The sequence below is a fragment of the Chlorocebus sabaeus genome, chromosome 3 (genome assembly GCF_047675955.1).
Source record: "Chlorocebus sabaeus isolate Y175 chromosome 3, mChlSab1.0.hap1, whole genome shotgun sequence".
Lineage (NCBI taxonomy): Eukaryota > Metazoa > Chordata > Mammalia > Primates > Cercopithecidae > Chlorocebus > Chlorocebus sabaeus.
This window is the reverse complement of record NC_132906.1, coordinates 20,108,164-20,122,367: the sequence shown is the minus strand read 5'-3', so window position 1 is coordinate 20,122,367 and position 14,204 is coordinate 20,108,164. Positions and strand designations below refer to the sequence as shown.

Below are 14,204 nucleotides of genomic sequence, written 5' to 3'. Positions count from 1 at the left end.
TTGAGAAATCTAATTTGACACGTTGTATGCTATCAGAATTCGAGTGTTACAGAGCAATTTCATTTTCTTTTTAAAATTAGAATTCAGGTTGAATTTACTTTTCTTAATCTGCTATGAAGCTCAATAATTATTAAGGTAACAACTGAATTTCCTTTCGAATAATGATGCAAGAGTTCCTTTTTCTATTTGGTGCTGGAAGATGACATGTTGTTGCCCATTAAATATGTGAAAGCTGAGGTGAGAAATTCATTATATTACTATAAAAATCTGTGTGAACACATCTATTTCCCTTCCTCATCCACTCCCTTCTCTATTGCTAGAATATTAACAATAAGTAAGTTTAAACTTTGTTCTTGATTTGTTTAAAACTTTAATGATTAATTTGTTAGCTATATATATATATATATATATATTTATGTATGTCCTGCAGTAAGTTTATAAAACCCATAAATACAGAAAATTGATATATGCTAATCCATTTGTTATATAGGGAACATTTTATTCATACTAAAGGTTTATAATCACCAATAACTTGCCACAATGTATTTTTCACTTTCCCTCCCATCCCACAGGGCTTTATTTTTAGACATAATTTAATTTGTTTTTTAGAGAAGATAAACAAAATTAGATTCTTTGTAAAGCATAGTGCTAGGGCCATAAGAAGCAGTAGATTATGGGGGCAGGTGCCAGGCCCAGGAGAGCCAGGATTATGGCAATAGGAGTTGGATAGGAATCAGGAATAGCAATGGGCCAGAATCGCAGAGAATTAACTGAAGAAACTGTTTGGTCAGGTTAGAAGGAGAACCCTTCCAAGTTAGATGCAAATTAGGCAAACAGTCTAAAAATTGTAATTGTCAATAACTGTATTGCCAGCATACCTGTTCAAGCTCCATAAATGAGGAATCTGATGAGGAAGGTACCCACTGCAACCGTAAGTTCCAGTTCAACTCCGTCTTGGACATAAACCATCAACTCCTCGGTCCCTTGACTAGTCAATCCCATACATACCTTCTCAGCATGACTATACTTTCCAATACAGACCTACAGATGCATTCCTTAGAATGCACCATTTTTTTTTTTTTTTGAGATGGAGTCTTGCTCTGTCACCCAGGCTAGAGTGCCATGGTGCTATCTCAGCTCACTGCAACCTCTGCTTCCTGGGTTCAAGCTTTTCTCCTGCCTCAGCCTCCTGAATAGCTGGGGTTACAGGCACCTGCCACCACTCCTGGCTAATTTTTGTATTTTTAGTAGAGATGGGGTTTCACCATGCTAGTCAAGCAAGCTGGTCTCAAACTTCTGACCTTGTGATCCGCCCGCCTCAGTCTCCCAAAGTGCCAGGATTACAGGCTTCAGCCACCACACCTGGCCAGAATGTACCATTTCTTACCCCTAAGAGAATTAGCCTTACTCTAACCCAACATTTACTAGAGTAGGTTCCAGATTCTCTGTTTAAAAACAAAACCCAATGATCTAATAAATTTGGAAGTCTGTATATTTTATCCTGCACTATAAACTACATCGTTGACTTTTACTTTTTCATATTTTTTGTTTATTTCATTCATTCAACAAATATTTATTGAATTCCTCTAGTGAGCCAGACATCTAGATGGGGGACAGAATGAGGGACAGTATGGACATGTTCTATACTCTTAGATCTTACAGTCTGTGTGGGAAGATAGTAAAACAAGTACTTGCAGTATAGTGTGTTAAGGGCTGAATTAGGGGATACATGGGTCACAAGGGGATCACATAGCAGGGGCACCTAAGCTTGTCTACAAAAGGTCAGTCAGGGAAGGGATTTTTCAAGAAGTACCATCTATGCTAAAAAACTGAAGATCAAGTGAAAGGTAGGCAGGCAAGGAACTTTCAGTCACAGCAACAACAATAATGATAACAAATATCTAAAGCTGGTATGTAATTACACCCCTGCTATCTGCCAGATACGGTGTTAGACACTTTCCAAGTGTTCTGTCAACAATCCTTTTGAGTGGGCTTTATTACTTACCCCAAATCATATGGCCAGTAAGGGGCAAAACAAGAATTTGAATCCTGATTGATCTGACTCCAGGGTCTTCTTTGCACTACTCTATAGCTGCCTCTCAAAGCAATCAACTGATTTTTATTATATTTGTTCTGCTCAAAGAAAAACAGTTATTTGATGACATGTTAAGTTTATCTTGTTTTTTATTGTCAAGTGCTATTTATTACTTTTTAAAAAACAGATACACATTTTGCAATTTTAATAGATTATAGTAAAGTTTGGCATTTGGGTGTACGTTTCACAAGTATAACATCAAGGTCTGAAGTTCACTGTCCAGTAGTGTCTTATACATAGTAGATAGTCAAAACAACACAATTGCAACTTCATGCTTTACTTTGAATAAGAAGTAGGGTAGTTTGAAAAAATAACTTTGAACTCTTCAAAGACGCTACTCATATTTTTAAAGTAGTTCTAATTCTCTGTGGGAAATAATCTTAGCTAGAAGGCAAAGATACAAAATTGTACCCTACAACTTAAAGTATAATAATAAATTAAAAAAAAAAAAAGAAAAAGAAAAAAATATCTGACCCTACCTATCACCTGCAACTTCCTTACACACATTTTGGCAAGAATATCCATACTTGATGTGAACGTTACAACTCATCATGTGAGGAGGCTCTTAACATCAGGATGGCCAACTGTTAATATTTTTGAAGATCCTGATCCAAAGGAGGGTCAAGTAAATAGTAAAAAGTAGATTTAAGAAATATAATGGATTGCCTTAATTCCAACAGAAATGTTCAAAATCCTATGAAGTAGTTCTTTTTTTTTTTTTTTTTTTCCTGAGACGGAGTCTTACTCTGTCACCCAGGCTGGAGTGCAGTGGTGTGGTCTCTGCTCACTGCAAGCTCCGCCTCCTGGGTTCACACCATTCCCCTGCCTCAGCCTCCTGAGTAAGTGGGACCGCAGGCACCTGCCACCACACCTGGCCAATTTTTTTGTATTTCTAGTAAAGACAGTGTTTCACCGTGTTGGCCAGGATGGTCTCGATCTCCTGACCTCGCGATCTGCCCCCATTGGCCTCCCAAAGTGCTGGGATTACAGGCGTGAGCCACTGCACCCGGGCCCATAAAGTAATTCTTGAGTATTCTTGGCATGCGGTATGGTAGTCTGGCTTTGGCACCTAGTGATGGCAGTTTGGGCCTGAATGTGTAATTCCTAGATTTGCTTTGTCTGTCAGCATACGAATCATTACCAAACTTGCCATCAAAATTATATTTAAACAACATAAATGTTATATATATATATATATATATATATATATATATATATATATATATAAAAAACATTTATTTTAGTTTCTCCTCTTCACCCTCAGGAGGTAATTTTGAGGTGTGAAGTCGTTACAAGAGATATATTAGAAAGAAAAAGAGAAGTGAAGAACCTGGATAATCTATAAGTCTGGATTAATTCTCAAATTCTTTATAATTTATACTGTATTAAGTCTACAGAGTATTGTTACTGAAATAAATTTCACTTGCTGTTTTTTTTTTTGGTGGGGGGGAGGGGAAGCAGGATGATGAACAAAAATCTTTTAAAAAATGCACCTGTGCTGTATTTTTATTCATGATCAATCATCAGCTTATTTCCTTACTAACTATAAAATGTGTTGGTTTTACTTTAGGGATACAACAGTACAAACTCTTACACTTCAGCCTTCAGTTAAAGACGGACTTATTGTATATGAAGACTCACCTTTGGTTAGTAATCTAATCATAGAAATGTTTTCAAGTGTATTTTTGTATCATAGTTGTGTTTCAGTTTTTGGAGGATGGATCTCTCATGGATTATGTATTAGTCTGTTTTCATGCTGCTTATAAAGACATACCTGAGACTGGGTAATTTATAAAGAAAAAAAGGTTTAATGGAATCACAGTTCCACGTCACTCTGAAGGCCTCACAATCATGGTGGAAGGTGAAAGGCATGTCTCACATGGCAGCAGGCAAGAGAGAATGAGAACCAAGAAAAGGGGTTTGCCCTTGTAAAACCATCAGATCTTGTGAGAGTTCCTCACTACCACAAGAACAGTGTGGGGGAAACTGCCCCCATGATTCAGTTATCTCCCATCGGGTCCCTCCCACTGGGTCCCTCTTTTGAATTATGGGAGCTACAATTCAAGATGAGATTTGGGTGGGGACACAGCCAAACCATATCAGATTCTAGTACGTTTCAGCCTAACTGGAAAGCGTTCATTCATGTTCATTTTAGGAGAGGATATTTATACACAAATTATTGGGAAGATAACATGTTTTCCTATTTTGTCCTTCTGTCTTCAGAGTGAGAGATTTAGAGAATGACAGAAATCCTCTATTGATTTCTTTTCTATTCCAGATTTTTTTTTAAAGTTTACTATCATTTTCAAATGTATATAGTTTGAAAATAGGTAAGGTTTCCAGAAAAGTTTTTAGAAGTGGTTCTATTTAATAAAATATTAGCCCAGTGTTTTAGACAGCTGGGAAGATCCAGTCCTCAACTTCCTACACAAGACCTAAAGAAATCTCAGCCTGCCAGGCATGTCCCTCTGTGCACATGACACCTTTGCAGTAATGGCACAAATAAGTCATCATGGGAACCTCTGTGGTCCAGACCCCAGGGAGTGGAGTCTTTAGGATCTCCTGCCTGAGTTCTCCCAGATTGGGCCTGACTTTCCCTGAACAAAGACCGGGTTGAGGATAGAAGCTACATGTTTTCTTGTTTTAAATTCAGTTATTTTTTTATCCTAAAATTTAAAAAAGAAATTTCTTATAAGTTTTTTTAAAATGCGCTTTAAAATAATTGTGGTAGAAGGAATGCTCATTTCTTAATCTGTATTTTCTTAAAATATACCATCCTACAAGAAAAATTAGGATATGGTCCACTTTACGTTGTATTTCTTACTATTTTTTTTTAATCTTGAGATTTTCACTTAAATTCATTGGATATCTTCTTTTATCTGCCCCTCAAAAATGTTTTTAAGACTTTTCTCTAGCTTTCATCTTTCTTTTCATGATGTCACCATCAACCCAGTCACCTTAAATCTAAGACTTTTATTTTTCCTTTCTCCTCTTCCCACCCAAGCAACTGCCAAGACTATAGATTCTGCCTCTACAAAACCTTCAAATCAATCTAATGCCTTTTATTTCCATTTTTTTCATACCTCCTCAAATCAGGTTCCCAAACCACTTTTTAGCCAAACTATTCTGCATATTGTTGTCAGATTAAATATCCTAAAGTGTAGCTCCAAGCTCCACTTCTATCATGTGTCAACTCATAACCATTAAATTGCATCCCGTTACTTAACGAGGAAGTACCTATTTCTTGGTCTGGCAGTTAAACCCTTAGCAGTAGATACCCAGTCTACCCTTCTAGTCCCTTTTCTCACATTTAACTTCTACTTCAGCCAGCATAGACTGTTCATAGGCACTCATTTCTGGATTTGCCCCAGGATTTCTTGAGTTTGACCATTGATTCTTTTTGTCTTGAGTAGCCACCTCTTCTGCCCTATCCATTTTGGGTCTATTACAATTGTATACGCTTTTAAGAGGTTTAACAAATTCAGTGTTCTAATGTCCACAATGATTGTAATGTCTCACCCTTCATGACTCCCATGGCACTTTCTCTATTTGTTATACTTGTTTTAAATCTCTCCTACTCTTGGGTGTGAGATGTTGTTGGGTATCACTACCATGGGAATAATTTTAATACTAAAATGAAATAAAAAGATTACTGTAGAGTTGGCAGTTTAGTAACTACGTGAAGCTTTTGGTAGAAATCCCAAAATTTTGTTTCCAGCTCTGCTATAGATGTGTGTGTGTGTGTATGTGTGTGTGTGTGTATTCTCATAACTTAAATAAAGCCAGCTGTTATAAATTCAAAGCAGTAAGTAATGAAGTTTTAATAATGGCTGTCTTCATTTAATTGTTTATGATAAATTTTCTGTCTTCGAAGGTTAAAGCAGTAAAGTTGGGTCACATTCTGGTAGTAGATGAGGCAGACAAAGCTCCAACAAATGTCACATGTATTTTAAAAACTCTAGTAGAAAATGGAGAAATGATTCTAGCAGATGGAAGACGCATTGTTGCAAGTGAGTATTTTAAAAAGCAATGTTTCCTTTAATGCATACAATGTTTATATCTCTGTATCAAATCACAAACCTAGCTGGGTACTTATTTACAAGTAATAAGCATAAGTTCAATATAACTTAAGTTGCCTGTATTGAATCTAGCTTTGTCAGTTTTACTTTTACAGCCAGCAAGCATCTTTGAAATTGTTAGTAGTAGTATTAGTACAAATCAACTTTGTATTTTTCTACTCTGACAATACCAACATATAACCCTTGTACTCATCTCTCAATTATTTGTGTATGATTTTTTTTTTCAATTTGCTCATTATAATAAAAAATGCTGGACTTTTTATTTTATAGGTACAGATATATGTGATGAACACGTGTATATATAAAGACATATATGTTACACACTCCTACCTTAGGAAGAAGTTATCCTCTGTTTTTTATTATCTCTTGCCCCCCTCCCACACACACCCTTTTTGTTGTTATTGTTAGGGAAAAAAATGAAGAGAGATTAATTTTGTCAGTGTATTTAAACTACAAGGAGCAATTAAGTTTGTCTGATGCAATGTGAGACCACTTTCTAAATTTAAAATTTAAAATGTTTGTGTCCTGAAAGGACTTGAAAATCTGTAACTAGCCATTGAAAATATATAGCCAACCGGAGTAACCAAACAAGTTGAAACTAATAACTAAAATCTTCAATACTCAAAGCGAGTATGTAAGGAAAACTCCATTAAAAAGGTACAAGTGCATCACCACAGAGATATTCTGGGACAACATCATTGCAAGATTGCCATTTTTGAGCCTGAACTTAGCACTAACGAAAGCATTCTAATATTTCAGTTTCACAGTGATTTTATGTGAAAAATTAGAATTTGAGTTACCCTGAATACTTTCTCTTAAAAAACAGATCATTCAGACTGTCAGAATTCTGCCTGCCCTTATGAAGCATTATGAGGACAGTGAAATGGAAAAGAAGAAGGAATTGCTGAAACACAATTGTAGTTTAAGAAATAATTATCTGCCGGGCGCGGTGGCTCAAGCCTGTAATCCCAGCACTTTGGGAGGCCGAGACGGGTGGATCACGAGGTCAGGAGATCGAGATCATCCTGGCTAACATGGTGAAACCCCGTCTCTACTAAGAAATACAAAAAATTAGCCGGGCGAGGTGGCGGGCGCCTGTAGTCCCAGCTACTCGGAGGCTGAGGCCGGAGAATGGCGGGAACCCGGGAGGCGGAGCTTGCAGTGAGCCGAGATCGCGCCACTGCACTCCAGCCTGGGCGACAAAGCGAGACTCCGTCTCAAAAAAAAAAAAAAAAAAAAGAAATAATTATCTCCTGGCAACCCTCAACATTCTCTGATATATTTTTGAGGAATAGTCATTATAATTTTAAACTCAAGTATGATTGTAGCTGACGTTTGGACAAGAGCACTTGAAGCTCTTTTGAATGTAGTTTTGTGAACCATCACTTGTAGGGTTACATTTTTTATTTTCTTTACTTTTTAATATTTTCATTTTTTATTGTCATTTTTGTTTTGATTAACTGATTAAATTTTGCCTGTAGCCACATACCCTTGTTATTTTCCACTACTAAGATTAATAGGGATCAGAGTTAAAACTATTGGTTGTATTGGTGTACATGAATATGTACATGCTGAAAGATTACTTTTTGGTATCATAAAAAAATGAGAGTAGGTTCTTCCAGACTCATCTCAAATAAAGCTGTAGGTACTTCACAACTATCGTTTTTTAAAGATGGGCAACCTAAGGGTGGAGTTTAAATAAATTAAGATAGCAAATGGTTCTTCCTGAAATAACCATAATAAAACTTTTACTATCTTAAATTACTTTCTGGACTTCCAATTCTATCTGAAATGTACACTAGCCAGTAGAAATACCTTTCACATTTACACAAAGAAAGCCCCAGTCAACTTAAGATCACTTATTTTAAGAACTATGGTACAATCCCATGATTGGAAATAAATCTACATTGTACTAATGAGTTTGACTAGGTTTTTAAGACCTTTATTCTATTAACATGTATTTAGGTTGCCGGGTGCATGATCTAAACAGGAATAACTCCTTCGCTGCGTAATGGCGGGCTCTATGCAAAAGGATGTGGTTACTGATTTGATAAAAACTAAAGAAAGTTTGGATTATCCTATTCCTATTCCTTGAATTCTCTCTTATTATGGATTACTTTTTTTTTTTTTTTTTTTTTTTTGAGATGGAGTCTCGCTCTGTCACCCAGGCTGGAGTGCAGTGCTGCGATCTCGACTGACTGCAAGCTCCACCTCCCGGGTTCACGCATTCTCCTGCCTCAGCCTCGCGAGTAGCTGGGACTACAGGCGACCGCCACCACACCCGGCTAATTTTTTGTATTTTTAGTAGAGACACGGTTTCACCGTGTTGGCCAGGGTGGTCTTGATCTCCTGACCTCGTGATCTGCCCACCTCGGCCTCCCAAAGTGCTGGGATTACAGGCGTGAGCCACCACGCCTGGCCTCCCTTATTATGGATTTCTAGCTTTAATTTTTTTAAGGACTAACAACATCTCAAGCCAGGCTTAAGTACCGTAAGTCTACATTTGGACAAGGTTGCTTTTTTTAGATATACACTGAATGTATATAAGAGTGCAAGTTCCTGTATAATTTAGTATATGCTTTATCAGTGTTTGGTTCTTGAGCAAATTTTTTTCAAGAAAGTTTTTGTTTCTGCAACCAAGTTATCACAGCCAAATATCTTAGAGCTTTTTATAATTGAACAGTATAACTATTTATGTTATCTTCAAGACTGTTGCTTGATATTTTTAGGAATTATTAAATATTGATAAAGAATAAATAGAAATTTTGTTTTTCAGATTCTGCTAATGTGAATGGAAGAGAAAATGTTATTGTGATTCATCCTGATTTTAGGATGATTGTCCTGGCAAACAGACCTGGATTTCCTTTCCTAGGCAATGATTTCTTCGGTACCTTAGGTAAAAACTGTAATGTTAATAACAATACCAATAAAAACACTGCTGTAATGGCTGTCATTGAATGCTTATCATGTGCTATGCCACCATCATAATCACCTTGTGAGAATACTCATTATCCCCCTTTTAGTGAAGAAAAATATCTGATATTCAGAGAGGTTTTTGTTTTGTTTTGTTTTTTCCAAGATGGAGTCTCGCTGTGTCACCCACGCTGGAGTGCAGTGGCATGATCTTGGCCCACTACGACCTCCGCCTCCTGGGCTCAAGCAATTGTTCTGCCTCAGCCTCCCCAGTAGCAGGGATTACAGGCATGTGCCAATGGGCCTGGTTAATTTTTGTATTTTCAGTAGAGACGAGGTTTCACCATGTTGGCCAGGCTGGTCTCAAACTCCTGACTTCATGTGATCCGCCTGCCTCGGCCCCCCAAAGTGATGGGATTGCAGATGTGAGCCACCCTGCCCGGCCCAGAGAGATTATTTTTTGATAGTGTCTGGGATAATGAGTGGTGGACTTAGGCTTCATATCTAAGTCTATCTGATCCCAGAGTCTTTTTTCTTAAACCATTACACTATACTTTGTTGTTTAGGAACTCTTGGAATAAAACACAAAATAAGAAATGGTTTTACTTTTGTCACATCCCCCTAACCATGAAAAAGATTGAGGTCAGCTCTGAGAAGACTGATTCACATTGATTGGAGAGGCCCTGGGATAAACTTACTCATCTAAAGTCTTTAAGAAGGAATTATCTTCTCTATAGCAAGTATATAATTCTGGACTCTCACACTCAATGTGAAGCAGGCCCAGTCTTTGGGTGGGATCTTTGATCCAGCAGTTACCCGTAAAGGAATTTATCCAAGGACTTTACCTATACAATGTTTAAGTACAAGGATAAGCACTATAGCATTGTTTATAGTAGAAAGTGTGCAAACAACCCTAATATCCATCTAAATGGGACTGGATAAAGAAATTCTTTTGTATCCACACAGTAGAATGCTATGCAGCTGTTTAAAAACAGAGAATAAGTTTACTGATGCTGCTGTAAAAAAGTCAATACTCAAAATAGTAATTGAAACAATAAGTCAGTAAAGTGGGTATAGTAGTTTACCCGTTCATGTGTTTTGGAAAAGGCAGGAGGGATGGATACATGCATATGCTTGTACATGCATAGAATTTCTCCAGAAAGGTCCACAAGAATCTGATAAGGCGTTGTTTGCAATGGAAGTTAGGGATGGGAATATAAAATACTCAGTTATACTGTTTTGTAGTTTTTATTATGTACAGATATTACCTTAAAAGTTACTAACAATTCGTAGATTACTGATACACTTAGAAATGTAATAATGTAAACACACCAAAGAAAAGTTGTTTCTAATTGTAAAGAGGTTTGAGTTCTTTTATGGTTTATAGGTCACCCCTTATACCCCAAGTCACTCCTAATGCCTGTAAGAATACTCTCTGTTCTGTCTCCATCTTCCATCCACCTCCAAATCCTCATACTGTGCCATCTGCTCTTGTTTCTGTTATCTACCCCATTCATCCTAGTCACTTCTTATTAATCTTTAGCCCTTTGCTCACTTTCATTCTCTGCAACCCTACTCTTCTTTTGGAGTGGTTGCAATATATACATATGTGACCCATCCAACTCTCTGGCCTCTTGGCTCCTTGGATGTTTTTATTCCGGCGGTCTTATACCATATCTTAGCCATTCATGGCTAGTTTCTATAACTGACACTTCTATAATTTCTGTTTCCTATTCCTATTCTGTCCTCATTTGTCCTTGGGATTTTTATCTCATCCATGCATTCACCACCTCCAGTCTTTCCAGCTACTCCCTCTACTACACCAAATCCAACAACTCTTCAAATGTATGAGAAGCTTCGATCCATTGATCCTACCACCTTTTCACTTACCCATCTTGATATATTTTCTTCTCCTTTACCTAGGCTTTTTTTTTCTTACCTAGCTTCAATTCCATGATCTTTCACATTTATGACTCCCTTACATATATTCTTCAGCTTCCCTGTTCCCCTCTTAGCTTGTCCTGTGCACTTGGAACCGCTCTGCCCTGGTTACTGCCAACTCTCTGACAACATTGAACCTATACATGTACAGCTGAATGTGGTTAGAAAAAGCCCAAAACTGACCAATCTCATTTCACATTCTTAGCAGTGGACCTCAAGTGTCCCTAAATGCAGCCACACCGGCAGTCACACTGTGCTTCGCTAGACCTTTCACTTTCCTCTTCTCATATGATAATTCTCGTCTTCTCTCTCCTCGCAGCTCCAACACTGCTGCATGAATGTCTTTTTGTTTTAAAATTATACAATACTTGAACATTCAATTACTGCAACAGATTGAAATATAGAAGGGTTTATGGAGGAGAAAGGGAAATTCTCCTTCATTTTCCCACCAGTCTCATTCCTTTCCCATTGCTAACCAGGATTCAGTTTACTGACTTTCTTTTAGATTTCTGTTACTTTCTCCTGTCTTCCTACTGCACTGAGAAAAATGAAAGCAATTAAAAACGAATGTCCATAGACTCCTACAACCAAGTCTTCCACCTACGATGTTCTGCTTTCCCACTTGTTGCAGGTCAACTGTTTACCTTCCCATCTAGAGGGAGTCCCTCCAGATGAGCACCAGATCCCACCTTCTGAAGGTTGCTGCTCTAGCAGTTCTGCCCTCCCTCTTCTGTATCAGCAACTTCCCTACATTATTCCCATCTGCAAACAATCAAGCTATTTCCTTCATCTTCAAAACATACACACACACACACACACACACACACACACACACACCCCTCTTAATCTTACTCTTTTTGCCACCTATTGCTACTTTTTTTTCTTCTCCTTTGTAACAAAATTCCTCACAGTCGTTTGTACTCAAAAGAGTTGTCTACACTTGCACTTTCCATTTCTTCTGCACCATCCTCACTTAAATTCATTCTAATCAGATTTTTGCTCCCTTTACTCCACAGAAACCGTTCTTATCTAGGTCAGTAGTGACTTTTCTTTTGCTAAATCCAGTGGTTGATTCTTAGTCCTCGTTGTACTGAATCTACCTGCAGTATTTAATATATTATATAGTTGATATAGTTAGTCACTTTCTTCTCCTTGATGCATTTTCCTTCACTTGACTTCCAATACTTCTTCAAGTATGTTCTTGGTTTCTTACCTTAATAACTATTCCTGCTCAGCCTTATTTGTTGGAGCTTGTTAGAATGTCCCAAGGCTCAGGCCCTGGTCCTCTTACCTATCTATACTCATTCCTTTAATAAAATCAGAATGCCTCATGTTTTAGACTACCAATTATATGCCAGTTATTGCCAAATATTCATCTCCAGCCCAGACCTTCCTCCTGAACTTCACACTCATATCCAGTTTCCAGTTCAGTAGCTCCTATCTTGAATTTAACATGTCCATGATGAACTTACTTTTTTTTCTGAAACCTAACTTATAGTCTTTTGTAAATCTCTCTTAATGACAACTCCAAATTCATATTTTGTTTCTCTCTTTCTCTTATGCTCTTTTCCATATATCCTGCAATCTTATTGGCTATACCCTCGAAATATATTCAGAATTATCCTGCTTTCCCCATCACCTCCATTTGCCGCCATTCTGATCTGAGCTACCATCATCTCTTACCTGGATTACTTCAAATAGTTCCCTAATGGGTCGCCCTGCTTCCAGCCTTATTCTTGAACTGTGAAATATCTAAGGGTTTACTCTACTTTTAAGCTAACAAGTTAGCTTGCCACAGAAGGCTTTCATGGAAGAAGACACTAGACTCCTGAGTCAGAGACAAAAGAGGAATGAGTCTTCAGCAAAAGCAGTAGTCAAAGTATCAGCATTTGTGCTGCTTCCTCAAGCCCCAGTTCCCACAGGGCAACAGAAAGAGGGCCAAATGATACCTGCACTTATAGTGAGATGCCTTATAGAAGAGGAATCCTGAGCTTAGGTAACCCAAATTACCTTTTTACAGAGAGAGAGAGAGAGAGAGAGAGAGAGAGAGAGAGAGAGAGAGAGAGAGAGAATATATCCTCCAAAGCTGCACTGTGTGCTCTACAAATATTCTTGGAAATACAGTCAATGTGGTCAGTGCCTCCGCTCACAAGGTATTTATCTTCCTACGCCCTTTTGTGGTCTGTTCACAGCATAGTAGTCCACGCCTCTGCTAAAATCCTCGGTGGCTTCCTATTGTATTCTGAGTAGAGGTACAAGTATTTACAACAGTTTTCAGTATCCTACACAGTATGTCTCCCACATCCTTCTATGTCTGTAACCACATGTCCTGTACTGCTTGGTGCTGCTCTATCCACTTCCTCTATTCCATCTACTCTGCTCTCCTGCCTCTTCCTTCCACATGCCAGGTATGCCTGCCTTAAGGTCTTTGGATTAGCTGTACCAGCTGCCTGTAATGCTCTTCCACCAGGTATCAACATTTGCTCAGATGTTACCTTCTCATGAGGTTTACCTGACTGACCTCCCCCAGCATCACCATTTCTACTGTCGTCATTAATCATGATTTGATGAGTGAATGAATGAGGGGTCAATTATCTTTTTAGGTTAGTGATAGGTTTTATTTCCAGCAAAAAAGGCAAAAGCCATTCTTCACCTTTGTATTTGAAAAGCTTTAGTATATGAGATAAAATTTTGAAGATATCATGGCTTTCATTTTATTCAATTGCTTTTAAATACACACATACAAAATAATTGTTCAAATGGTTCCTAAATCAAAGTAAGATCTTATTACTACCTTACTAGATATCGTCATTTTCTAAAATGAACATAATAAATAATGTAAGTCTATTTAGTTTTACTTCCTTTGATCCCTGGTCTCTTAGATTATGAATCATAGAATTATTTTTCTAGTACATTCTCTTTTCTCTAAATTACAGACGAAATATTATGTTTCTATATTCTTTTTCTTGATTTTAATTTAGACAATATCTCTACAGGTTTACTTTACCAAAACTAACCTCTAAAGTATATTCTATAAATCTACACAAGATACAGATTGTTTAGAGAGTGATGCTACTAATTCTCCCTTTTTTAGTGCATAAAGCAGCATTTTTATGAGATAGATGTATATAATTTTTGAAGATACTCAACATCTGTTGAAGTTGAAAAAGCTGTCT

At 37.5% G+C, this 14,204-nt stretch overlaps 1 protein-coding gene across 2 annotated transcripts in view; it reads left to right on the top strand.

Moving 5' to 3' along the window:
* Positions 1 to 14,204, top strand: part of VWA8 (von Willebrand factor A domain containing 8) — a 381,976-nt gene that overhangs the window by 219,431 nt on the left and 148,341 nt on the right. Inside the window, exons 22-25 of one of the 2 annotated variants that reach the window (XM_073013736.1) lie at positions 3,666 to 3,741; positions 5,970 to 6,105; positions 8,951 to 9,070; positions 13,077 to 13,181. In XM_073013736.1, coding sequence (XP_072869837.1) covers positions 3,666 to 3,741; positions 5,970 to 6,105; positions 8,951 to 9,070; positions 13,077 to 13,181 — 437 coding nt within the window. The remainder of the gene's footprint in view (positions 1 to 3,665; positions 3,742 to 5,969; positions 6,106 to 8,950; positions 9,071 to 13,076; positions 13,182 to 14,204) is intronic. The other variant, XM_007960236.3, reaches the window with a different exon arrangement.